The sequence below is a fragment of the Cygnus olor genome, chromosome 13 (assembly GCF_009769625.2).
Source record: "Cygnus olor isolate bCygOlo1 chromosome 13, bCygOlo1.pri.v2, whole genome shotgun sequence".
Taxonomy (NCBI): domain Eukaryota; kingdom Metazoa; phylum Chordata; class Aves; order Anseriformes; family Anatidae; genus Cygnus; species Cygnus olor.
Genome location: NC_049181.1, coordinates 9737629 through 9764804, shown reverse-complemented (window position 1 = coordinate 9764804; position 27176 = coordinate 9737629). Strand labels below are relative to the sequence as shown.

Here is a 27176-nt window from a genome sequence, read left to right as displayed (position 1 = left end):
CACCCCCCCGGCCCGGTGTCGCTCCCCGGTGCCGGCACTAGGTGGCACGGCCGCACCGCGCATCGCCGCCTGCCCCGAGCCGGGCACGGCGCAGCCCAGCCCCGGCTGGCGCCGCCGCAGGCACGGGGAGGAGGAAGCGGTCCTCGCCGCCGCCGGGCCCGGCTACCTCTCAGCACGTTTATTGACATAAATAAGGAGGAGCGAGGGAGGTCGAGGCCCCGCCGCAAAGTGCCCGATGCTGAGTAACAGTGCTCCCGGCCCCGGGGGGCCGTGGCCCAGCCAGCCCCCTCCACCCCCAGCCCCTTTCCCCCCCACCCCAGCACCAGCAGCACAGGCAGGGGCTGTGTGGGCAGCTGGTACCCTGGCCCCCAGGCACGAAGGCAGCAGCAGCGGGGCTCCTGCATCCCACTCCCCTACTGCATCCAGTCCTAATTCCTCATGCCCCGTGGGCAGCAGCACTTTAAACAAGGTGGCCCTGTCACCGGAGGTAGTGGTGACAGGCTGAGACTGCCATACACCTGCACCAAACAGTGCCTCGAAATCCCACCAGCCTTTGAACCGGCATCCCAAAGCTGAGGTCTTGACCCCAGCATGGCTGGAAGAAAGCTCAGCCCCTAGGGCACAGGCCAGCACCAGCAACCCCCCCGCCCGGGCTCTGTCCCCTCACTGCCAGCAGGAGCAGGGGACACAGTGCCAGGTCTTTTCAGATGAGGGCAGTTCTGCACCACGCGAGGAGCCAGGAACTGCAAGCTCAGGAAGGAGTCTACAAAGAAAAGCAGCCTCGAAGCTGGCCAGAGGAACACTCCCTGCTTGAGCTGCGCACGTCTGTCTGCCCCTCCCCACGGCTGATGCAGGCTGGAGGGGTCAATCTTGCATCAGGCTGTTGATCTTCGTGAGCAGCACGTCCGTCTCAGACTCTGCGGGGACCAGAGAGAAAGAACACAGTCAGTGCGGGCAGCCACCATCCCGCAGCGACAGGCAGAGCTGCCTGAAAAGCCGGTTTGAAGGGACTTGGGGAGCGTGGGACTCCCCAGCACCACCCCACAGGACTGTTTGCTAAGGGCAGGACCAGAGCTCCCTGTGCTGGGATTCCCTGCCCTCCACCAACCCGTTCAGCTCCATCCCACCCCGCTGGAGCGGGCTGCCAGCCGGCAGGGGGGAGCCCCCAGGAAGAGGGGAGCTGGTATCCATGCACTTACCCACTGGCTGCCTTCTCTGGGAGCATTTCCTAGGAGATGGAGTGGGATCGATGTTAGTGCTTCAGTCCGTGCCCCTCCCATCCCTCCCCCAAGCTCCCAGCCGCAGACTCTAGGGCCCCACAGGACCCAGTCCACAGGAATCTGCTCTTGGCAGATGTGGCACTGGTACAAGAGGAAGCCCAAGGTCCCTCAGCCCCTGGCCTGTGAGCACAGCAAGGTAGTGAGTGCAGGCCAAAGGCATCCAGCAGCTTAGGGGAGGGTCAGGTCAGATTTTTAGCAGCAGGCTGCACAAAAAAAAGCTGCCTCCATGCACTTTTGTCTCACCCAACCAGATGGAAGAGGACCTCAGGATCTGAGTGCAGGGTGGGTGGCAGCAGATACTACAGATTTAGGGACTCACCAGCCACCCAGGGCCCACCCCAACCTCCCCTGAGGCTGCCCCAGGGGTCAAACTTACTTCAGCAAGAGGAAGGCCCAGAGAATCATCAGGAAGGAAACACAGTCCACGACAATCCAAATCATGAGGTATGTGCTGCTGGGCTGCAAGGAGGCAATGAGCCAAGCCGTAAGCACCGTGCTGGTGGCACCACGCAGCCCACCATGCCAGCAGTCCTCTGCAGGGTCACGCTGCCACAGCAGCAAAGCATGGGACAAAGCCCACCCTGCTGGCAGCTGCAGGATGGGACCCACATCTTTGTGCTGTACAAGGCTTGTTGAAAACAGAGGTTTCACTTACCAGCAGCCAGATGGGGCGTTCCATCTCCTTCAGCACCTGGCAGGCATTGGTAGTGACAGAGCTCACCCCTGAGCACCACAGCACGGAGAAGAGCCAGGGCTGGTTCACCACATACACGTTGACCGAGATATTGTCCCGGCGGTACTGCCTGCACAGGGAGAGCCAGGTCAGCACGGCAGACAGCGGGGTGCCAGCACACCGGGCTCACAGCCGGAGAGGGATGTCTGGGATGCTATCCAGCACTTACAGCCACGTGGGAGAACTGCCTGGAGAGCCAGACCCAGGGCAGATTTGCTGGCCAGGCAGAGGATGGCAGCCAGCTCCATCCCCAGCCCTGCCTGGTGGGGCACGCGTGGTCTTGGTGGGACCTCACCTCTGCCAGACCCTGGGACAGAGCTGGGACCGTGCCCTGACCTTGCATCGCAGCCTGCTGCTCTCACCTGATTTCCTCAAAGCTCATGTCTTGGTAGGGCAGGTTGACACGCCACAGTGGCTCCTTCTCATCCTGGAGCCTCTTCCGGCCATAAATTTGCTGGATGCCTGGAGCTCTCTCTTTGACCTGCTCCCTGAACCCATCCGGCAGCCACAGGACCTAGGCAAGAGCCAGGGAGCACATTCAGGGAAGAGACACCCCTGAGCGCTCCAGAGACCTCCCTGCAGACCCAGGCACACGCTGCCTGCTCTGACAGCTGCTTCCTGCCCAACTCCATGCTCAGGTCTCCCAGGAGGATCTCAGCCAGGGCAGACTCCTAGGAGTTTGTCCCAGCCAAAAAGCAAGCACAACAAACCCCACTGCAAGGGGAAAGCAACTCCAGCCTAAGAAAGCTGCAGCAAGACATTTATGTCATTCTGGGTGCTTGAATAGATCAAGCAGGGCATCCTTTTGGCCCCAGTTCTGCAGCAAGAATATACCCTGGACCAACATTATAGTGGAAGCTTTTGCTATGCCCTGAATTCCCAAAGAGCCAAGAGTGAAAGCGAATTGGGTGCTAATTCATCCCTGCAGGGCAGAATGTGTCTTGCGCTGCGGAGGCTGGGTGAAGTGCAAAGGAAAGTGAGGAGATTGCAGCAAGTCAAGGAGCTGCAGGGAGAGGTGCGGTGCAGTGTAGGGAGGTGGAAATACGAGCACCTGTTTCATGCTCTTGTGCTCCCCTCCCTTGACTGAGTCACTGTTTACACACCGGGGTGGCCAGTAGTGGGGAATCAGAGTATTTGCAGGGGTCTGAAGCTTAGGGCATTAACCTCTATTAATTATTGGCAACATCTCACAGCTGGAAATCCCCAGGATCTCTATCAGGGCTATGCCTGGACCTAGCCAACAGCTGCTCCAGGGTCCGTTGTGCAACAGGATGCCCAGCAAGAAGCACATGTGGCGATGGGGTGTGCGGGGCAGTGGGGGGTGCTTTGGGTGGCAGAGCAGCAGGGTGACAGCAGGGCCCAGCAGCAGCGGGGTGGAGGCCAGCTCACCTGCTGCAGCGGGATGCCTGACTTTAAGATGACATCCAGGGTGGCATTGACAAAGCTCCAGTAATCGCTGTGGTTCTCTGGCCGAAGGTCAAACATGATAGAGATATTGCTCTCCTTAGCTGCCTCTAGTGCCTGTTCCAGGGACGGGATCCTCTGCTCATCCACCAAGGCACGATCGCCACCCGAAAGGCTTTGCACAGTGGGAAATGGTTTCCGCTGCAACAGAGAGAGAGTCAGCCATGCAGAGCCTGCAAGCCTCCATCTCCCAGACTCATGCCTGTAATGGCTCTAGCCTCCCATCCTGGCCTCTCTGTGGAGGGGCACAGGGCTCATTTGCCTGCACATCCACAGGGCATTTCTCCCCTTCTCCCTGCTAACAGCCCTGTTCCAGCAGCCCCAGCACCTGTGGGCATTCAGCAGGTTGTTAGTCACCTGGAGAGCATTGCCACAGCTGCCTCCAAGCCCAGGCAGGCTGCACAGCTCAGCACAAGCACTGTCAGGGCACATCAGACATCTGCCCTCAAACCAGCCTCCCCGTGACTCAGCTGCGGAGTCAGAGCAAACCCCAGCTGCAGCAGCCAGCACAGGGTGTAACTGCACCCCAGGGATTTGTGCAGGCATGGAAGTGCTCCTGCACCTTGCTCAGGTATCTGCAAAGGGAGTGCTCCCCAGGACAGGGCTCTCGCTTGCCCCCCAGTGCGCCCATCCTGACCTCCAGGAACCATCTGCCAGCGTTGAGCTGCTGCAGGTCTGTCCAGTTGAAGGCAGTGCTGTTCACGTCAGCTCTCTCAGGGAACACTTTCTGCACATCAGTGGTCCTGGTGAGCTTCTCATCGTGCATGAGGAATGGGACCCCATCAGCACTGTCAAAGGAGCAGAGAGGGAGGCTGTCACATGCTGTTTGCCTCCTAACCCTGCCTCAGCATTTCTACCCCCTCCTAGCCACTCTAAGCATAGCCCCCAACCCAGCCCCATGCTGGGGAGGTGGGAATGGCAGAGCCCTTTAACAGGTCTAACGCTAAATGCAAGCTGTATCAGTCCTGCAGGTTTGCTCCCAATGCACCCACATGGCAGGCAGTGTCCTGGGATCACAGGCCCCTTCCACCCTCCAAGCCCCTGCTGCCCCTTTACCTCACCATGACGTCCGTCTCAAAGACTTGCACATTGCAGTCCACCGCCTTCTGCAGCGACATGAGGGTGTTTTCGGGGGCCAGCTGTCAAGGAAGTGGTGTCAGCACAGGAAGGGGCAGGCACTCACCCACTTGGCTGCAGACAGCACACAGCAGCTCAGCTGAGCATTAGGGCACCCACAAGAGGACTTATGTAACCCTGGTGTGGTGGGGAATTGAAGAGGGATGGGTGCAAAGCATGTCTGGTCTCCATTTCCCAGCGTGCTACACAGTCCAGCTGTCTGCAGTTACCTGCTCCTGGTCCAGCAGAGCTCAGCAAGCAGCGCCCACGCTCCTCACCCACCTCCTCCAGCCCTGTGCTGGCCCAGGCACCCCTTTCAGCCAGGGTGCAGCAGCAAGGGTCCAGTGCCAGTGCCTCAGAGCCAGGGACAGCCTGCCCATCACCCTGAGCCCCGTGGCAGCACGCTGCAGGCGCTGTCGCTTACCATGGGGGCTCCTCGGTGGCCAACCAGGGCTGGCTTGGGGGGCAGCTGGTTCTCCTCCATGATGCAAGGGGAGGTTATTCCCAGGGGAGCCAGGTACAGCGCGATCATCACTGCACAGTACGCAAGCAGCAGAAACACCTTGAGACCTGCAGGCACAGACAGAAGGTGGAGTGAGGTACACAGGAAGCATTCTGGGAGCTGCTAGGAACAAGCCAAGGCTGTCTCACTTAGCTTTCACTTATGGCTACCCTAGGTCAAATATTGCATCCCCAGCCTCAAGAACACTGCAGGTTTTTTCTCAGCCCCCCACATGCCCTTGCGTCCTAACCCAGGACTTCTGCCGGACCCAGTGTGCCATCTGTACCTCTCCTCCAGCTTCAAAGCAGTCAGGGCTGAAGCTCCACCAAGGGCCAGGTATGATGAGTAACAAATATGAGCAGGGGTGATGCATCACTACCAGACTAAGTCCTGAGGACCTGTTCCTACTGCACCCTGTACACTGCTCTGCTGCCAGTGCTGCTCAGTGGGGTGCAGGAGGCTGGGCACCCAGCCACAGGGAGAGGTGGGGAGCTCGGGGGGGTTACCTGTGTTGCGGGTGCGGTAGATGACGCTGGCCAGTGGCCAGGCAAGGAGCGTCATTCCCCCCACGATTCCAATATGCAGGAAGGGACCTGTCTCCTGGGGAGGCAAAGGCAGGGTGTCAGCCAGCACCAGCCCAGCCCTTGCCCCCAAAATCTACATGGTCCAATGGCAGGGATCACTAGCTGCTTGTGCAGCTAGTGCCACTGGAAGAGGCAGAGTGCCAGAGAGGGAAGGACAGGGTGCCCCTCCAGTCCCACCACCATCCATGACCTGACTGCAACTGCTCCAGGCAGGGCTGCACAGTCCAGACTGAAGCAGGGGTTAGCCCCCACAGCACACAACCATGCTGAGGGGTCCAGGCACCACCCTGCATCTCATCCCCTCGAGTCAGATAATGGGACAGTGGGGGTGTCCCTGACGTCGAGTTGACTCACCTGCAGGGAGATGCGTGCGCTTTTCCACTCCTCCGCCCACTTTATTCCCAGCCCTGTGAAGGCCGCGGCCACCACGAGGGCAGTTATGATCAGCAGGGTCTGTGGGGCAGGGCACAGGGCAGTTAGGGGTGCACATATAACATCCTGCTGCCCAGGAGCAGAAAGCTGCAGGAGAGGGTCTGGGCAGAGAACACACGTGGCATGGGGCTGGCAGCATCTCTCTGCACCAGCCTCTCACCTTGTGCAGCCAGTGCAGCTTCAAGGGCTGGCCGCAGAGCTGCAAGCACAAAGCAAGGACCTGCAAGAAAAAGGAGACATCAGAGCTGGGCTGTATCCCATACCTCAGCCCTAAAAGGGCACAAGACCCAGCCTTCCCACAGGAACCCAGGCCCTTGAACACATGCAGGGTCTCCAGCCACACAGGCTTGGATGCTGCAGGCTCCACTTGGCCCGTGCCCAGCACGGATCCATCCCCTGGCAGCCCAGGGGGGATCGGCGAGGCTCACCAACAGCACAGTTGAGTAGGTGATGAGCACTGCCGTTGCTATCAGCAGGACCAGGGACCAGTCCAGCCACAGCTTCTGCTGCTTGAAGATGAACCTGAAAGCAAAGGGGATGGTCAGAGGGACGGGAGCGTGTGGGGAGCAAGGCTGGATGGGGGATCCTACTCACTCGTTGAAGTTGTGGAAATCATTGAGGATGATGATGGCAAAGTAGAGCCACACCAGTGTGAAGAGAAAGACGCAGAAGAGGAAGAGGAACCAGCTGCAGTCACACTGAAAGCCAGAGAGAGAGGACAACCATGCACTCATCTGCAGGGCACCCAGCGCACGGCTAGTGCTGAGACCCCAGGGAGCATCCAGCCTGCAGCAGGGGCAGGGACCAGGTGCTGTCCTGTTAGCTGGGCTGAGCATGGGCTGGTCTAACTGGAAGGGCTGGGCAGAGAAGGGTGCTGTGGCCCAGAACTGCAGTGGCAGCTCTGAGCTCCCAGACAGCTCCTGCCCACCCAGCTAAAGGCAGGTCCAGCTTCAAGGTCTCCACCCCTAGCCCTGCATGTGCACAGAGGTGCCAGGTGCTGAGCGGGACACCTGGCAGCCTGGACCAGCTCTCGCATTCCAGACAAGACGGGGCAAGCAGCAGCGCAGCCGCTCCCATGGGAGTTGGAGACCTCAGAAAATCCCAGGGCCTCACCCCTCCCGGGTTATAAATCACTGGGGACACCCCCTGCCAGCACCCCCATGGGGATGCACCCTGCCCGGGAACCGTGCCTTCCACGTGCCTCGAGAGGCACCCTGTGCCCAAGGACCTGCCCGCCCAGGCACGTGCGAGCTTCGCCGCAGACGTGCGCCCAGCTGGGCAGGGGATGGCTGGGGCTCAGACTCACACTGCTGCGCTGCCTTTCTCGTCACCTAGTAGGAAAACAGCTCATGCTCTCCCTGACACCCTCGCATCTCTCTCCCACTGTTAGCCCCTGGGCAGAGAGGGTCCCAGAGCACCCCAGGCTCTCCTGGGGCTCAGGACCAGTGGTATGGGGCCGGCAGCCCAACATCTGGGCTGGGGGGCTCAGCCCTTCCCCACCACTCTGAAGCTCCCCACACAGAGGTTGGCCAGCCCCAGCTCAGCATCTCCCATGGCATCACCTTGGTGGTTCTCAGGCCCCTCCTCTTCTCCTTCTTGGCAGTGATCCACTGGCAGCTGTAGAGGCAGAGCAGGCAGGTGGCACAGGGGCGGCAGCAGCCGGGGGGATCAGCCATAGCGCAGGGCAGTCGCAGGCCAATGGGTCACAATCCTGCAAGGGATGCACACAGCGTGTCGGCACACACCTCCTGCCACCCGGCCCCCATGGGGATGGGGCACTACAACAGCCCGGCTCCAGCTAACGGCAGCTGCCCCAGAGCCCCGGGACTTAGCGGAGCTGCTGGCCATGGCCCCAGGCGAGGTGCGGTGCCAGGACAAGCGGCGGTGCCCAGGGAGGGCAATGCAGCACAACCAGTTCAGCAGGCTCCAGGCTCCGGCGGCCTCAGCACCCCCAGCTGCAAGGACCGCAGGCACTGCAAGAGCCCAGGCTGCGTGCAAGGCTCCTCACACACCGGCAAGGGGAGGAGGGCTGGGAAGCTTTGCCGTGATCCCCGCACTCCTAGTGCTCAGCTGCAGGAAGCAGGCAAAAAAATAAGGGGCTTGCCTTTATTCATGCCCGAAAACCCCATCTCCGTTACTGCTTGTCCTGCTGTACCACTTCACCAGGGAGCAGTGGGCTCAGCCAGCATCCCCTGGCACTTGATCCTGACCCCTTCTCACTGCTCAAACCAGCTGGGCACTAGGCAGCTGCTGGCACCAGAGGAACGCAGTCATGACACCAGCTGGCTCTCACACAGGGTACAAAGTACAGCGGGAGTGGTTGTGGTCACCAGCTGAACTTCAGCCCTGTGCTGTCTACCTCACAGCTGAGCCTGGCAGGGGACCAAGGACCGGAGCCTGGCAGCAGCAGCGCGGGACTGGCCACACATCTTACCCCACCAGAGCGATCGGGAGGGTACTGAAAGTACTGCAGGGGGATCGGAGGGAAACTGCCCCTCCCGTTCCCCTATCCCAGGGCTGGACTGCAGCGGCAGTGCCAAACGTCACCAAGCATCACCATTGCACAGGGCACAGGTCCCAAACAGGTGGGCTGGACAGGCAGCAGATGCTGCACAGCTTCAACTACAGCTCCATGGGGGGAGCTGGGGACCATTGGGGGTGTAAGCAGCCCTCCTTCAGCTCCCAGCAGACAGCTTCAAGGCACGCAGCCAGCCCGAGCACAGAGGGCTTGCTGGGATGAGATAACGTTGCTAAAGCCGCTGACACAGCAGCGTACATGCTCACAGCCCCGTGGGGAGCCCCCACACCACCCGGGTGCTGGCGCAGGACAATCAGGTGGCCAGAAGCAGGGCTGGGTGCCACCTGCTCACCCACTGTGCCACACGTCACGCAGAACCTGGCCAGTGTCCCCAGCCCTGCTGTCCCCATCAGAGGGCAAGCAGAGCCCAGTGGGGGGGGGGGGATCCCAAAGCAGCAAAAGCAGCACAAGACCCCACTCCCAGCCTCCCACCCCACATCCCCCTGTGCTCACCATCCCCACTCTCCAGAGCCTGTGGGAGCAGCACAGACAGCTCCTTTCCCCCCAACCCCCCAGCAGGGCAATACCCCCACACAACCCTTCCCCTTTTGCTGCCCCACCAGCGTCACTGCCACCCCCTCGGTGCTTCCCCCAGGGAAATACCTGCTCCCTGTCGGGCTCCCACAGCGGGCACTGGGTGGCCAGGTGAGCGCGGGGCTGAGCTCCCAGGCGGGTGCTGGTGCGCAACTCGGCTCCGTGCCGCCCGCTCACACCCTGCTGGGTGTGTTCGTGGCCTGGCGGGGCTGCCGGTGCCGCCTGCAGGCCTGCACAGGCCGACGAGGGCGGACTGCTGCCGGGGGGTCAGGGAGGGTGCCGGGAGAGCCTTTTGTGCCTGGGTCTTTGTGGCCGCTCAGGAAGCGGGGAAGGGGCCCCGCGGGGCGGCACGGCTCGGCGCAGGGGAGTTTGCAGGCAGCCCACGCACAGGGAGGATTAAGGCTGTGGGAGCAGGGAGGGAGGATGGAGGCAGCTGCTGGCACTGCTGGGCCTTTCAGCGAGAAGCTGCTCAGAGCCCCTCATGCGAGGGAGGCTTTTCCCTTCCTTGCAGAGGAAGCCCAGGACAGAAGCGTCCTGAGGCAGAGGTAGAAGCAGTTTCTTGTCTTTAACCATGGGAAATGCTTCAGAGGTAATGCACCCAAACTTTGCCAAAGCAACAGATAAAGGAGGCTCCAAGACAACAGATGGACAGGGCAATTCCCTCCATCCCCCTGGCACAGCTGTGTCCTCTGCTCCAGGTGTCAGCACAGCTGTAGTCCATGGTGCCAACAGAGAGTCGGACCCTTCCCCATGATCTTCCACAACCTGCAATGGAGCTGAGAGCATCGATTGACAGGGAAATGACAGCTTCTTGCAGGGACACGGCAACTGCCAGGCTGGACAGATGTTTCACTACTCACCCTTACAGCTGTTCTTATTCTATGCCACTGTTTACGTCTTTGGCACAAACCAGCAAATAGCTCTGCAGAATGTGCTGATTAAGTACATCTGCAAGGCCTTATCAGCATATGGATTGGAGCACTGCAGGGATAGTGGCGTAATAACCTTAATTGCCCCACTCCCAAAGGAGTAAGCAGAAAGGAAGAATGCCACTGCGATGACCAAGAATGTCACTGAACCCAGCTGGCAGGGAGCAGAGGCCACCGAAACAGTCAGCTGTGAGCAGCTGTCAGCAAGATTTGTCCATGGCACAGACCAACACTGGTGCCACGGAGCAGGAAGCAAAGCTTGCCAGGTGCTGTTACACAGCTCTGCTGGCTGGGCCAGAGCCCCCGGTGTGCAAAGGAATGGAGAAAGAGCCTGTGTCACCAGTAAAGATATTTTATGTTGGACTGCAGGTTATAAATCGGTGAAGACGTGCACCAGGGAAGGATGAAGGACCACTTCAGCCAAGAAACAGCTTAGGCAGCGGGAAAACCCGAGCACGAGCAGAGAGGCTGAGGTTACACGGGAAGAGGGGGAGCCCGGGGCAGACCCCGCGGGACACCCAGGGCTAGACCAGGCGTGCAGGGGCCGTCTCCGCCCCGCAGAGGGCACTGCCGCACAGCCGCCACCGCCGGTCCGCGGCTCGGCCGCCCCGCACTGTGGTCCTGCAGCCACCGCCCGGCCCCGGGCTGCCCCGACCTCGGACGGGAGCGGCGGCAGGCCCTCTGCTGCGAGGCCTTTCAGCTCCCTGTCAACCAGCGGCCATTTTTCCCCCGCCGCTGGGCGGCAGGATGCGGCCATGTTGAGTGCGGGCAGTGGCGTCGCTTAAGGGACCGTACGGGGCGGGCGCCATGTTGGGTGCGGGCAGGCGGCACGCCGCTCAGCGCCGCCAGGGGGCGGCCTCGGCCCGCGCTGCCGCCGCCTCGCCCGGGGGCTCCCAAACTGTGTCCCTGACGCGGGGAGACCGGGCTCGGGGCGCTTCGGTGCTGCCAAAGGCCCCTGGAAGCGACGTGCGGTTACACCTAGTTTGCTCTTATGCACATTTCGGGCCCTCGCGCGGGCAATGGCGACCAGCAGCGTGCTGAGCCGAGCGCTGCTGCAAGTCACCCTTGGGATGCGTCTTTCACTGTACCGCTTCTATCCTACAAGAAACAGGTAATTTGACCGTTTTAGGGAATTCTGTGCTTTTATTTAATCTCCTAAAGGAGTCAAGACCCGTGAAGAAAACACGTTTCTATAATCATTATTCCATACTCGCTCAGCATGTAACAAACAATGAAAAAGTGCACCACCAGAGCCAGCGGCACAGACTTCCACCCCAGCTGGCAACTGACCCACATAAGCTAATAGGAGAAGGCAAAGATATCTCCATTATGAATCTACAGATCCCTACTTGTTGATAAACAGCAGTAACATAGACGTGGTTACATTAGAAACTACCTTGCATAGGCACATTGAGACATTGAGTTGCCAGAAATAATTACCCAGAAGTAAACTGCCAACCTAAGGGGGTGTGGATCACAGCCCTAAGTTCAATGGTTGGGATTGCTTTTTCGTGAAGGCCAGAACCCTTCAAGGAATTAAAGTCTGTGGTGAACAAGCTTATCAGATAGCTTTCCCTCCACGCCAGGAGTCTGGTAGTTAAGCAGATCTAGAGTATAGATTGTGAGTATTGTTAAGGATAGGGAAAATCCTCTCTGGAGAATTGATTTTATTTCATCTCCCATCACTGAGTTTGTATGATACGAGGCAAATCACTTGACTGAAACTTTTCATGGGTGGTCCTTACAGTTTTCGTTTTCAAAGTACATGAAAACAGCATGGACTGATTTTTGTAAGTGCTAATCATTCGTTGTTGTAATTGAGATTAATGGCAGGAGCTCTGAGGATCAAATGCTAGAGAGCGTTAAGAGTTCATGATGCACACCACAGCAGATCTCAGATTGGGCGCTGATAAACAGGAAATTAACTTTAGGGAAGAGTAACATGGCATATCTAAAGCTATAGCAATGCAAACGAGGTTTTTCTTGGAGTCCCTGGAGGAGGGGAAAGAAGGAAAAGAGTTCAACAAGGAAGTTTTGCTTTCATTAAAAAAGTTTAGTTACCAGATTCTGTTATCTCTATTAGAGATCTGCCCTGTAAGATTTACATGTTATACTTTGTTGATGGTTTCTAAGACTGAAATAATTGGTTTTGTTTAGATGTAGAATTCTCTTTTTGGAACGTAAACTAGTTTAGACTTTGAAGATGTTTATCATTTGTCATTTCCTAATTGCCTTATCATTGCATATTTAACTGAAGCCACACAATAACAAACAAAGCAAATCTTAAGTATTACATTTAAGACATGATAGGAGGTAGTCCCAGGGTATACTTGCACATAATTTGAAACTATTCTTAGTTTTTTGTATTGTCTACAAAGGAACTGATTGATTTAATTATAACACAATTGTGTTTCTAGTTAGTCACTTGCCTTTGTATAGATAGAGAGCTTTACTGGAAATTACACTGTAGACACAACTTACTGAATGAAGCAATACAGACACATACCCCACGGATCCAGCCCCACTTGCCCTGCATTGAAATATATGATGACTCTAGAGCAGAGTCAGTGGGTCGTGCTGTTCCATGGCCAGTACTTATGTTTTTCCAGAAATATATTGTATTTCCCTTGCCAATAAACAAACACCTTGCGTCTACTGCTTACTTCAATTGCTCTAGTACATTATCATGCGTATTTAGCTTCTTCCTCTCTCTTCTCCCCTCCACCCCCTACATTATTTACTAACTTAAAACATACCATTATTATTGCATTGGAGGTAAGTCTTTAAAATAGAGCGTTTGCTCCTGACACATCTCTAACTTCTATTCAGAATTATGATTACTGTAGAACTACGTTTTTTCTCTTTCAGGATATAAAATTCAATGCAAGATCATAATAGTAAGGCATGCTATAGACCACAATCTATTTGTTACTTAAACTAAGCTTATTTCCCCATTGTTTCAGGAGCTTTTAATAAAGACATTACAGCTGGCTAATTTTACAGTTAAGCCACATACTTTCTTATAGCATCACTGAGGATATAACAGTAGTCTATATAGGATAAGACTCTAAATCAGTTTTTGTGTCAAAAGCTAATTTAAGAAGCAGTTCACAAAGAAAAACTCATTTTTTAAACTATAACAAATACCTAATAGGTTATAGGTCCAGCTCCCAAGCACTTAAGTCCTTACTTTGTATTTAAGCATCAACACAGATAACAGCTGAAATCAGTCGTTATTCTAAGAATAATGCTTCCAATACCCTGTTAGCCTCATCACTTGTGGGATACTATCCTCTTGCTGTAAATCCAGACAAAGGGAGCAAAGTTGCCTAATTGACTGTTACTTCCTTATTCTCAGATAGGTTATTTAAGGACAGATGATACTTTTGAGAGTCATGATGTGCTACAGCCAGTAATAGTCCCATCATACTTGCAAGGCTACAGCATTTTTCCTTACAGTACCTACAAGTTTTCATTATTAGAGAGAAAGTGCTTCACAGAGCAATTAGGACATTTCCTGTTATCTTAGGAGAGATAACTCACTTATAACAAATACTTCTTTAAAAGCAGCTTTCACCACATATAGAGTGTAGCTGTATCCTATACTTTGTAAGTAGCACAAGCTATCAGCTTAATTATTAAAAAGAAAGAAGAACCCTAAAACTGGCATACTTACCAGACAGAAGCAGCTTCTTGTCTCAAACTCTCTGGTGTATATAAGCAGCAGCCGTTTGCCATTGCCAAATTTATAGGACCAGCCTCCAGAGCACTGTGCTAAGGGTAGGTTTATATAAAAGGCCCTTGTTAGGGAGTGGTGAGTAATCTGGTAGGGAGGTGGTGTTTGTGTTTGCTTGGGTAGTAGGGATGGGATGTTGTTGTATTATGGAAAAACTGATATGTAGGTTTAAGTTTTTTTTTTCTTTTTTAATTATTTTAAAGTGGGGTCTAGAATGGTTGCCTTAACTTTCTTAGTTCACTTTAAGTATAATTTCATGATTTTATTCATTTATGATCTGTTTTATTATGCATATTTAAGGCCTTTATTCAGTAATAAATAACTTTGTTTAAATAAAGATTCTTCTGAATTACTTAATGTATCTAAAATGCTAGAACTGAAAAAAAACTAATCCTGTCTGCCTTCTGTTTTCTTACTTGGCTGTTAAAGATGCGTACTTTAAATATCCATAATTGCTCTATTTCAGTAACTTCTATGTGAATTTTCCTCTGAGCCTTTAACTAGCGTAAAAGGTTGTGGGGGACTTCTAGCTAGTAGCCTGTACTTAATGTTTTTTTCTTCTGTTTTCTTAAAGCTGCTGTGCAATCAATATCTCTGGGGGTTAGTATATGTGGATTCTTGTGTTTTGTGTTTATGGCCAAAGTGCTTATGTTTTATGGGAAAAAGCATCTACTTTAGACTGTAGAAAGCATCTATGCAGTGGTAAGGAAAACTTTCTTAAATTTACATGTTGGGGGGGAAAGGTGTGTTTTTTTTTCCCATTGAAAGCAGGAAAATGTAAATAACTTCTCAGCAAGAGACTGATTTTTCAGATGGAGTGACTGACAACATGGAGAGGCCTGACATCATGGCTGAACAGTTCTGGTGAAGAATTGCTGCTGGAAAGTGTGGAAGAAACTACAGCAGAAAAATACTTTTTTTTTTTTGGTGTTGTTTATTTTCAGATAATGAAAGTTAACATTTTACCTTCTAACCATTGCTGCATAGGCAGACATATGACTTAAATGCCTACCTGTAATGAACTTCATTATCTGTGGATTTTACTTCTGTTTAACTGCTCCAAAATACTTGAAGATTATAAGCAATTAACTTACTATCCATGTATCCCTCCAAGGTGTTCCTTCAGCTTTCTGAAGTATCACAAGCTTTTAGATGTGCATTGGCTAGCTGTATATTAGGTGGTCATCTGTCTAACTAGCTTTACTTTCTTTTGTTAGTATTAATTAATGGCTTACCATGGATCAGCTTGTATCCAGGTGTGTGTCTGCAGAACTCTTCTGTAATTTCCAAGCATCTAGAGTCATCATTCTGCTCTTGTTTCAGTAATGATGGCTGTCACTTTAGTCCTCTTTTGCTGGCTTCCTTATTGTGGTCAAATGCAAAGCTTATGCAAGTTAACTAGCTTGTGCAGATAAGACATACCGATTGCTTTCCCTTACAATGTAGGCTATCATAAATCTTATCTCACTTTTATTAAGTTATAATTACTGTAAAGCAAAGTATCTGATCTGTGTCAAGCATAGAATCTAACTTGCATTAGAAAATAAAAATAGAAGACTACAGAAATAAAAATAGACTAGTAACTTCTGTCTCCTGTGTTGCAGCACATATGTACTGTACTCACGAAAAACTTGTAAGCATCCCTGCAAAGTGCTCACTAGATAAGGTACTTATACAGAAATCTAACATCCATTCACAGAGCTTACCTTTATGCTAAGAAGGTGCCTGAGCGCTCAGGAGAGATTCTGTTCTTGTTTGGCAGAACTGAGCTGGTCCATGACTTACTAGAAGTGCACAGTGGGCTTAGAGTTTGAGCAGGTCGTGAAGCGGGTTCTCTGCTTTCCTGGTCACTACAGGGTGATGCTGATGTGTGAAGATTTGTTGCCTATAGTCCTTTTCTCCAGCACCAGGAAGAAGGGGAGCATGCCTGGAAAAGGTCATAGAAGCAAGTCTTGAGAGGAACTTCAGTGGTTGAAATGAATGTTGCAATTTAAAATATCACCTTCTAATTTCACAGATGCCATTATACTTGAAGCTATCATCACAGATCATACCTCATTGCATTAGACACTATGCACTTACAGGATAGTGATCCGTGGCTCAGGTACTCACGCTTCCTTGTCTTGTCAGATATGGTTACAGACAGATGGTTATGAGGACCTGAGAATATGCATAGCTCAGCATGAAGAGCATTTGTCTTGGCACTCTAGTAGTTTACTCACTGTCAAGCTTTGTTTCTGGATTTTTCAGAACTATACTGAAGCCTAGTGAGTGCTGCATGGATTTCAGACAGTCCCCACATATGCAGGCTAGCATGGGAGAAAACAAAACATGATTGTTTGAGAAACAAAAGTGGTGAGGAATAGCTAGACTGCTAAATACTGTTAAATTATTTTTTCTAAAATCTTTTTTCTAACTTGCAAGCATGTTATTATATCAGTTTTATTGGAATCATTGAGAAATACTACATTTCAGAAATGATAGCAGGTGACAAAGGGAGACAAACCCATGCGACTTTCAATAGGCATTGAAAAGAAACTCAGCAGCATTATCTGAGAGGATTTTTTTGGCTGTAAAATGTAAGTCAAAGCATGGGATGGTAAAGAATGAGATGGAGCAGGCTTTCCAAGAGAGCACTACCTGGCACAGGAACAGTGCTGGAACAATTTGCTGGAACTAAAAGGTCAGAGGAGTTAGTGGAAATGATCAGCATCTCATTACACAGGCTGCAAGAGTTGTCCCTTTAGGAAGCAGTACTGTCATGTCTTGGCTGGTGCTGAGGAAAGCTATGCTGATTACAGAGCCTCCGAGTAGCATTATGGAGGATGTAAGCCTGAACCTTGATTTAGGTGGTGTAAATGGCTATGCTGTCTGAAGGGAAAAGTATGTTTAGAAGGGACAAATGATGTAGATATTAGCTGTACATGACTGTGAAATAAGAGCTACAGGATTCTTGGAGGAGAGCGTTGGGGGTCTTTGGCTAGCCATACGCAGCAGCGGATTAAGCAGGCAAGGTCAGCAGATCAGAAGGTGGCTAGAGGCCTGCCTAATAATCCCTGCAAGCAGTGAGGATATAAGTAACCTTAGAGCAACACAATTTACAGTGTTACTGCTTTTCTACTTACAAGTTAACAAATAAAGGCTATACTTGCAGAGATGGAGCACTGGCCTTGTCTAAGGTGCTGTAAGAAGGGAACCTCGGTGTTCATAATCCAGTGGGTAATCCACTCTTGAGTGACTGCAACAGCTTGTCAATAGGCTGATTTCAGGAACTGATCTTAGTTATTGTAATTCCATACTTATTTTACTTGGTTCTTGTCTCTGGCAGATAGAAGATAGGTGTCCATTCTAGCTGAAAGCGTTGCACTTAGACTCCCAGTGGGGTGTAGCAAGACTACTGTATGCTTGGAAAACTACATAAAGGTTTTATGTAAATCATCTTTTCAGGTTTGTAGTGTTTCAAAGTGAAGCATTTCATATGCTCTAGACCAATTAAAACAAAATTGTTTCATGTCCATTTGTGCAACTCACCTCCCCTAACATTGCTGTCACTGAAATTGCCAAAAGAGAGTCTTTGAGCAGACAAGCTCTATTGCTAATAGAAATAATTGTAAATCCTCCAAAAACTACTAGGCTATACTAAGATTTAGTGCTCCAAAATAACTGTCCCAGATGCATCCTTCTTTTTATTGTGTCAAGATTGATTTTTTTTTTTTTTTTTTTTTAATCAAAACAGCAACAAAAAAAGGATCTGCCTGAGAACTAAAGGGTCCAAGGAAAGCTGGTTTGTCCTCTGCGGACACAATTTTGAAAATGAATGTAGGTGGACTTGAGCTTTTTTTTTTTTTTTTTTGGCAGAGTTCCAGAAAGACTGGTGTTTTCGTGTAGCTTTAGTAGTCCCATTGCATATAGTCTGTAACTTCTTGCAGTGTGTGCATCGAGCCCTATACTTTGGAAATCCAAGCTGCAAGATGTTTTGCATTAAAATATTATACTAAGATAGTGTTTTGCTGCATCTGAAAACTTCTGTGCATCTTTGCATTGGGGGAGGAGTCTCAGCAGGCTTCTTTCAGTGTTTTTCTTACTGTATTTGAGATTTTCTATACCCATGAAGTAGTTTATAATGCTGCCTAAAATATTTATTCATGTAGTCTTTTATGCCAAAGAAGCAAAAAATGAGCCAGAACTCACTGAACAGTTTGATCTACTATGTTAATGAATACTGTATGTCTTGTTAATGTATTGTTTACCTGATCACATCATAATGGGGGCCTGAAGGACTTCTCAGTAAAGAATATTCTCATATGACCTAATAATAAAAACAATTTTATACAGCAGCAAGTTCCAACTTTGTCCAAACTGTGTAGAAAAATGTCAGTCTTTTTAATGCTAGATTGTTTCCTCTTGAGTGCAATTTACTCACTACTTTGGTATGGAAGTTTCTATATCTAGAGCAGGAAAGAGTCCAATATTCAAATTCTCCCAGAACCTAATATCAACAAGGTGAAATCCCACTTGTTTTAGTGTTGCCAGTTGGCTTGTACTCAGGGGACACTATAGTGTGAAAACTTTGTGGCTAGAAATGATGGATGGGTGTGCAGTGGGATAAATTGTTTTGCTTTAAATCTAAATAAAATGCAGTGCTTGTTACTCTAAACATGTTTTTTACACAAGTAAAATGTTTGACCCCTCTTTGTCTCCTCTTTCCTGATGGTGAAGGTTGTGAGAACAACTACATGAGGTGGCCATTTAGACAAGCAGAGACAGCAAGTTTTTTACGTTAACCTTACCTTTAGTAGAATTTACTGACTTTCAGTGTAGCAATAACAGATTAGCCTGTTCTAAAGACTTCTGAGCAGTCCAAATCTGGTGGTAGAGACACATCTGGCACTGATAAGTGCAGCCAAATTAATATAGAGTTAAATTTTTGTCTCATGGCTGAGCAATGAAGTCACCTACTAACTCAGCTGCAGCTGTAGTCAATTTGAGAACTCAGGTTCTGCATGCTGATTTGATTTATTCTTCTCTTCCTTTGTTCTAACCCCTGATCTGAAGATCAAATTCTCTGAAGTTGGTAAAACTGATAAAGAAATGATTAACGTGGAACTAGAACATCAGTGTTAAGGGTAACATTGGAATACTGGCAATCAAAAAAATATCTTGTGCCTTTACTTATGAAATCATTTTTTAGAAAAAAAAAAATGAAATTAAGACCTGTATGTCAGCTGCAGTTTTGTGGATTAATTCAAATGGTTCAGATAGTTGATTGAAGAAAAAGGACTGAAAATTTTCAGAAATTCTTGTAAAAACATTTGTGTGGTGGTTAGTCTCTTACAAATGTAAATATGCAAGAGAAAAGATCTTCGGTCTATTAGTTTTGTCATGAGGCAATTTGGTAAGCCTTCTATTGAAATAACTATCCCAGAGCCTGAGTGTTAGTGCTGCACATGAGTTAGGATGCATGGCTGTATCTCATAGGAAAAGCAGTTCTTGATGTGGCTAGAACAAGTACGATGGTTCTGGGATGCTGTGGAGTTACTTTGCATTCCAATGTCCCAGAAATAAAAGTAATATACAACATGAATCTACTCAGCAGATCAGATACAGGATTTCAAGTACATGCAAATTTCTTTATTTAGCAGTTACTGTAGTTAATAAATTATGTTAATTGATAATTTATTATTTGAGAGTGTATAAAACAGTCTATTTCTGCCCTTCTTTAAAGGTGGGAGACACTGTTTAAGAGGTGAAGGTATGGAATCTAGCTGCGGCCCTCCTAATTCCTGAGACCATGGATTACAGGTCATGCTCGGTCTTTGCTCCAGGCTGTAGAGCATTCCCTTATCTATAATAGTGCTGTAGTTAAGCACAATTTAACTCAATAAGCTTTAACTCAAGGAGTTAAAGATCATAGTTATTTAGACACTGTGAATTATAGGCAATGCTCTTTATTCTGAATATACACTCTATGACGTGCCTTACATAATGTATTTTGTAAGATCACTTTATTTATCCAAACTTGAAATAAATAATTAGAATTCCAAATGAGGCAAATTGATAGGGCTGAAAATTTGTCCGTATTGTTTGTACTCAGCCAAGTATCTCTGTCTATGCTTAGAGAAGATATTCTGGGACAGTCTTGAGTACATTTGAGTACATGAAGGAATAAATCTGTGCTGGTCTCTTTGCTTACTCTAGAATACCTCTGAGAATGAAAGGACTTAAAGTATTCTTTTTTTAAATCACTCCTCCCCCACCAATTGTGCTTTTCGGTGTCCCTTCCTTCCATGTTTCTGAAATGGAAGAGCAAATTGCAAATATAAAGGAGTCTGCTGAATCCAGCAAAAAGTTGTGTTTGAAGTTTGGGGGTATTTGCAAAGGAATCCTTTAACTTCTCAGATCAAGGCTGTTGGCTAATGCACAACTTTTTAGCTATTTAGGGGGATTTACTTAAGTAATAATGTATGTTTAACTACTTTGTGTGCATTATGTTAAATTTGGAACCAACCTTCCAGGCTGTCGGTCACTTAGATAACAGAACTAATTAAACTTAATATCACTATTAATTCTGTGGAGTGTTTTAACAACTTGCTTACAAAGGTGTTTTTATTTTATTTTATTTTATTTATTTTTTTTTCCCTGTGTGTGAGGCTTAGGTAATAGTGTTGCACTTTATTTCTTTAAGAAACAAAAAGCTCCAGATGGATGATGTTAATAGGAATGGGCATATCCTACAAAGCAGAGTTGTTATACCTGTGTTTTGAGATAAGCAGATGGGAGTTGTGTAGTTAATCCTATACTCGTGTATATTGTGAAGAAATAGGGGATGATCAGGGGTATTTTAAAGTACATGCTGAGCTTTTGTTTAATCCATTATAATCCTGCTGCCAAAGAAAGATTGGGAATATTGATTTATATTGCTGATTGGCTGTAATCTTAATACATGTAATCAATAAACTGAGGTCATTATAGTCTTTTGTTGACATTAAACCATTTATAATCAACAATCCATTTTTAATGCAGGAGGAGCAAGGATCCTGTGAGTATATGTGACTATAGTCACATTTTGTGACTGTATGTCTCTGGGAAGGAAAAGAGAAAATGGCAAAAACTTTGGATGTTCCTATAATAAGGTTTTGCTCTAAATCTAGTGTAACTTAAGCAGAGGTGGCACATAACAGACTGATTGTGAATGCTATACCAGGTGATTTTCTGTTTCAGGAAAAGCATAGTTGCATTCAGTAACAGAGGGATGGAACATTTGGAACAGCTTCCTAAATGGCAGGGGACTGGTAACCCAGATGGTTCGTTCTGGCTCTTTGTTAATTTTCCACCCGTGTCTTGTGTTAATGAAATAACAGAGAGTTGCCCTTTCCTGTTGCCTTTGGAGAAGGGCCCAGCTACCCATTTTATAGACATCGAAGGGAATTCTATAAGGAGTGCAGATGGGATCACTGAGAACAGAGGTGCTTTTTTGTAAAAGAGCTTAGGCCATTCCTGGTGCAGTTCCAAGCCAAGGGGATGTTTTTGCCAACCTGTGTTGGCAGAGAATGTATTAATTTTTCCTTGCTACCTCTTGAAGTGTTTGATATGGATCCACTTGTGCACCAGGCACCTCAAATCCATTAGGCAGTTGGTTTTCACCTCTGTGTCTATAAAATTGTGTGTTTGAAGGCAAAGGCCCTAAAATTAATGAAAGCCATGTATTAAATTTCCATCTGCTTGAGCGCATTGGAAGAAACTCACCTGAGATTAAATGGAATGCAAAATAATGTCTAGCTGGGAAATGTGTGGATTTACTGCTGGTGATCAGAAAGAGAACAGTTTCTGATAATAAAAATAAAGTACCATGTTGAGGAAACTTAAACAGATACTCAGTGATGCCTCCGTATACAATGTGGTACGTGCAAATGAGGTTGCCAGATGGCACAAGACAAACTTGCATAGATCCTAGCAAAATAAATGACACTTCTTGCAGTGAAAGTCAACAACAAGCAGAAATACTTATTATGTATTCTTTTACAGTAATAAAATATTCATAAACAAATAATAGATTCCAGGCTAATCTATCACTGCCAGAAAGGGAGGTACCAACATTTGAAATCTTGACAAAACTTTTGTCCTTGGGTATTTAATTTTTCAGTTCATCATTAAACAATAAGATTAATAACTCAAGCCCTCATTTGCAGGAAGTTGTAACTCCTGTCTGCTCCTTGAATAGAAGCCCTCTAAACAGGCGTGGGTAGAAAATTTCAGCCATACAAAACTGGAAAGAAGTAGAAGTCATTTTGGAAAGCTGCCAAGGTCTTAAATTAAAGAGATTAAAGAACTAAAAGAGACTGATGAGATACTTATTCCTTAGGCATCAGTACAGCATCAAAAGACAGATTATATTGATTCATCTGACTTTGAGAAAACACTCATGCTTAATGATGAAACACAATTTTTTTTTTTTTTATTCAAAGGTTCTGTACTTCAGGTAGCAGCATGTGTTATTGCTTGCGTTATCACTTGATTGCACTTGCCTGGAAATTAACAAGATGAAACCATATAAAATTATATATACCAAGGAGGTTACTTGCACAGCTCAGTTACAATAATCTGTGGAGGAACAGATTATTTTACATAAAAAATAATCCAATGTCAACTTAACTCTGACATCTTTCCTAAATATTTAAGGCAATAACTGCACCTTAAGACACTTAAATGTGAATAATTTTAATGGAAGAACCCCAAAACTGGGAATAGATTTTGTGGTAGGGAGCTACTGTGTTGGAGAGCAGATTCGGCATTTTTTTCTGTTCCTGAGTCAGGTGCCTTACCACCAATTCAGTCTAAAGTCTTTACTGAAAGCAGATAGCCAGCTACCTTTTTCCTGTGATGAGATTGCCTATGCATAAAGTCTTCAGGTAAGATAAACCTCAGAAGCACATGGGAACATGCAGTTAAACAGGCGTGCAGGCAATCTAGAAGGTCCTGGACAGCAGAGACCTGCTTGGGAGTATGAACTACTACTGGTGATATGTCAGTGTGGGAACTGCAGTGCCTTGGTGATGGCTTTTGGGAAAGATGCTACAAGCAGGTGCAGCCAAGTGTACTGCTGCAGTGGGCAGATGGTGGCAATTCACTTCACAGCTCAAAGTAACCACCGGGGATGCAGGCATTGCCTGGGATTTGTGCCAGCAAATGACCAAGCACCTGATCTTTGGATCTGTTTAAATACCTAAAGATTGAGTCTCTAATTGGGTATTAAAAAGGGTCTAAGAACTGCCTAAATTTTAGTCATTGAAAACAGTGAGACCAGTACCTCTTACTATCCTGGTGTAATAATCAGACTGTGCTTTTGGCAAGTTATTGTGCTCCTTTCCAGTGAGAGCTCTGTGGTCACTCTCTGAAACAAAGTGGTGATTCGTGATACTGTTCTCCTTGCCAGGGTTTGTCGTTCCTTTGCTCTTAGCAAAGTGGAGTGAGCACAGACACTTGGAGAGCCAGAGCCGTGGCATCAGTTAAATGTTATACTAGTACCAATCCAGCTAGCTAGCATACAACCCTTCTGAAAGTGTGAGAGCAGCTCAACAGTGTGCATCCTGCTCTTCTGCAGGTGCAGGGATAGCCAAAGCTAGAGGCATCATGCCTGGCTTGGCTCTTGCATCAAAGCATTTCTATACGTGTGAAAAGCGTCTTTGGGGCCGTTTTCTCTTGAATATCTCCAACCACACAATGTAGGGAGCTAACCCCTTCTGTTAGCAAAAGGCTGAAGCTGTTTCATCACTGTTTCTGGGAAACATGAAGGTACAGGGCCAGAAGTGGAAGCTGAAGGGTATGTTGCCTGGAGTGTGGCTGAGTTTTCCTGTTTTGCTCTGCCTCTCTCCTGCTTTCCTGGTTCCCACAGATAACAAGGTCCTTGAAGCACATCCCTAGGATAGGGCTCTATAGCTAAGTTCCTTCCCTATGTGTGAGCAAAGATCCTTAAGATCACCCATATTGCCCACTAGAATAGAGATTGCTGCCAGCCCTATATAGTTGTATTAGAAAGGTGCTCTTTTAGTATAAAGGCGTGCTTTTCTTTTGCACCAGGTAACGTTTCTTTCTATACCGACATGACAGCTGAGGGTAAGAATATGTCTATTTTCTCCTTAAGTTCCCTATGTATCTCTGTTCCTTGGGCGTACACAATAGGCAAACCACCTGCACCTATGCTTTCCTGTAACACAGGCCCTGTTCCTGGAGCATGCGGTCCGCCTGTCACTAAGAGAATGGCCCAAGTGGATTATTAGTGACATGAATTACTGAAACTAGCTGAGCCCTGAACCCAGTGCAACAGCTGCTGTATTACGCTGGAGTCAGAGCATGGTGGTGAAATATGCTGTCTATTAACGTAATGACAGTAAAAAGGCAAAAAGTACATGCAGCGTGCTAAAGCTCATAAAGAGGCAGCAGAGGAAAGGTAATAAACAGTAAAAGGTGCAGGCCCTTCTTGTTTCTCTCCTTGGATTTTCTGTTAGGGCTTTGATGAAGCACCATGGTTGGTACTTACTGTTTTGTCAGAGACATCAGGTCCGTTTCGGATCACCGTTGTTTTTTTTTTTTTTTCTCCTTCTTTTGTCATTTAGATAGTTTACTTCTTAACCTTACATGTTACACCTGCTATTAAGCACTGTTGCTGAACTGATGTTTGATTTACCTCATTTTCTGCAAAATATTTTGAACTGTTCAGGAAACCCCCTGTGTTTCTTAGCTTTTCAGCAGTGTAAGCTACTGTCTGCCTTGCAATGGGGAGCCAGTTTCAGGGCAGTATTGATGTTTTTCCCTGTTTGCAAGGCAGGGAAGACATAGCCAGGGATTTTAACCTCTATTTTATTAAGCGATTGTAAAGCATCATAAGTAGACAATCTTCTAACACCACTGGTGGGAATGGCTCAGGAGTTTCTGAATATATTGTCAGCTCAGGAGTCTCTTGAGTAAATTGTTGAATAAATTGCATTCTTACACTGCACTGCTGGACTACTGAGTAAAAAGCATGCCTGTGTGCTACTTCGATATTTTCATTAGGATCAGCAGGAGGTTTGGGAGCGTTTACTTATTTGTCCTTCTTTCTATTTTATTATATGTCTGTACTGCACCACACTGTGCTAATTCAAAGATTCTGACGTGTATAAAAAATAATGTACTACTTTTCCTAGAAGAGTCATTGCATTAAGTACTGGACTGTTCCCACCTGAGACGGTGAGTGGTTCTGAGTCATGAAATGATAATGAAAATTTGATAAAATGTGCTGAATTTACAGAACAAGTTACAAGGTGTTTGTAGCACTGTAATTTATAAGCCAGACTTTTTACCTCTTGAAACATACGATAACAAATGGAGAGGTTTTCTTCAGCTCTCCCAACATCCAGTGATTAAATTTACAGAACTGCTTTTACATTTCTCAGCTCTAACTGCTGTAGTAAAACACTTTATCTCCGACTGGGTGGTTCTCCATGGTACTGAGCTGCATGACAGCTTTGGGCACCAGGCCAGCTATTGTTTTGATTTCAGACTTCATCTTCCCAAGGTGAGCTGCATGTAAAATTAAGTTCCTTGTTAGGGAATTTTGGAAGATTGCATAGGATTTTTTTTTTTTTTTTTTTTTCAGTCCTAAAGCAGCATAACTTGGAGTAGATAGCCCAAGAATGTAGTGATAGACTGCCACAAGTGACCATAGCTCTGCATCAAAAAGTCTAAGAGCTGGTAGAGGGCATGCATACCCTGAAAGAGATGCTACCGTGCATCATTAGATGGGATAGGAGGAATTTCAAGCAAGCATTTTATTTGTATTTGAAATGTTGCCCTTCGGAATTTGCTGTTACCAGGAAGCCTCTTCTAGAGGTTCAAAATACTTCTCAGGATAAACAATTCCTGGCCTGTTAGATTTTTTTTCCCCCCTAAAATTCTTGTTAATGAAAACTTCCTGCACCTCATTGCTATATGCAAAAAATGGAGCTTCCCAAAATGGACAGGGGGATATAAAATAGCGTAACGTGCAGCATAGCTTATTCTTGTGCTGTGAGTGCAAGGATTCTCAAGGGAACAGCTGAGGGAGAAGCTGCTTACAAGATGCAGTAGGGAAATGGCCCTTCCTGGAGGCTGCAGAGGAGACAGCCATTCATGTTTACTTCTAGCTTTTCCGCTTGTATAAATTTTATTTCATAAGAAAGCTGGAAAGAAGAGTGGCTGTAGGATGAGGTCAAAGCAAGGGCAGTTGTTGTGGCCTGTTCATCTAACAACCTCTGTCTATGGTTAGCCCGTGGTCTGGGTCTTCCAACTGCTTTGTGCCAATCCGTAAGCAATGCATGAGTTGCTCGTGCTGTACGAGGACTCTGACATCTGATATGCCCCATCATGTGGCACTGATGCAGTCATGACTCTAGGCTAGAGCTGCTCTCCCCTGAATGCTTGCAGGCACAAGTGAACAACTTGTGCTTCTTGAAAGGTAAAACATCAGCGATCGACTCAGCAGCATCCTGCCTCTGGCTTGCAGCTCCATCAGGATGTGAACTCAGCAGAAATGTTGAGTCTCAGAGGATCTTGCCTCTGTGAGAGGCAGTGGCTTCTTGCTGTGTGCATTTGCTTAGTTCCCAACCTACGGAAAATGAGCAGATGCCTGTTTCTCTAAGAAGTATCTGTAAACAAGAAATTCTGTCAGTCTTCATGGAACATCGAAAAAGGTGAACAGGATTGCAAAAAAATATGAACTTTGAGCAGAACCTTGGTCTTGAAAGAGAAGAACCAGAAACACCTTGGGACTGAGATTTTCATTCAGTTACTTTATTTGGTGCACAATGTCTTTCTCTGCTGCTAACTGAAGGTAGCAGGTTCTATAACCAGGTTATAAAAATCCTCCTTACAAACACAAAGAAAAGAGTAACTAAGCCCCAATGAATAACAAAAATCCTGCTGTTCTTTAAGACAGGTGGCAGTGTCCTTACATCATCCATTGCTCAACAGGAATGGGTCTGTAGCCAGTCCTCGTGACATCTCCTTTCTGCTCTGTCTGTCCCCTTGGCTGCTGGAGTGGGATGGGATTTGGAGCCCCATTTGGTCCCTTGGCCCTCTGCATTGCTGTCTTAGAGCAGGGCAGCTTCTCTGCCAGCAATTTTTGGGCCTCTAGGCGTTACTATGCACTCAGGGAAGCCAGAGTGGGATGAAGAAGGGCTCAGCTTCCTAAGAAAAGTAACATCAGTCGAGTTGGCATGCTCTGCTTGTAATAACTGCATTGGGCTGTCTGTTAGACACGTGCCTTCCCAGT

General features: G+C 48.1%; 1 protein-coding gene and 1 long non-coding RNA gene across 3 annotated transcripts; one reads left to right on the top strand and one right to left on the bottom strand.

Moving 5' to 3' along the window:
• Positions 1-73: 73 nt before the first annotated feature.
• Positions 74-13931, bottom strand: GDPD2 (glycerophosphodiester phosphodiesterase domain containing 2). Of its 2 annotated transcripts, none has more exons than XM_040572042.1 (16): positions 13829-13931; positions 7674-7822; positions 6706-6809; positions 6540-6633; positions 6272-6331; positions 6034-6132; positions 5602-5695; positions 5018-5163; positions 4534-4616; positions 4115-4265; positions 3403-3618; positions 2376-2527; positions 1936-2083; positions 1657-1739; positions 1200-1228; positions 74-917 (listed from the first exon to the last, which is right to left on the bottom strand). In XM_040572042.1, exons 2-16 carry the CDS (start codon positions 7785-7787, stop codon positions 865-867), a joined length of 1626 nt encoding a protein of 541 aa, XP_040427976.1. In that variant the 5' UTR covers positions 7788-7822; positions 13829-13931; the 3' UTR covers positions 74-864. The 2 variants fall into 2 exon arrangements, with proteins under 2 accessions (XP_040427976.1, XP_040427975.1); XM_040572041.1 differs by lacking the exon at positions 13829-13931 and adding an exon at positions 9293-9593.
• Positions 11063-17550, top strand: LOC121077140. Its single transcript, XR_005823918.1, has 4 exons — positions 11063-11263; positions 14701-14773; positions 15493-15554; positions 15745-17550. It is a non-coding gene; the product is annotated as an uncharacterized LOC121077140 (long non-coding RNA).
• Positions 17551-27176: the final 9626 nt, after the last annotated feature.

What these genes read in the sequence shown, in the direction of transcription:
- GDPD2 (XM_040572042.1), bottom strand. Translation starts at nt 7,787, where the DNA reads ATGGCTGATCCCCCCGGCTGCTGCCGCCCCTGTGCCACCTGCCTGCTC. An exon ending in CTACCGCACCCGCAACACAG is followed by an intron (nt 5,164 to 5,601) that starts GTAACCCCCCCG and finishes CTGTGCCTGCAG; the next exon opens with GTCTCAAGGTGTTTCTGCTG. An exon ending in GCCACCGAGGAGCCCCCATG is followed by an intron (nt 4,617 to 5,017) that starts GTAAGCGACAGC and finishes CTTCCTTGACAG; the next exon opens with CTGGCCCCCGAAAACACCCT.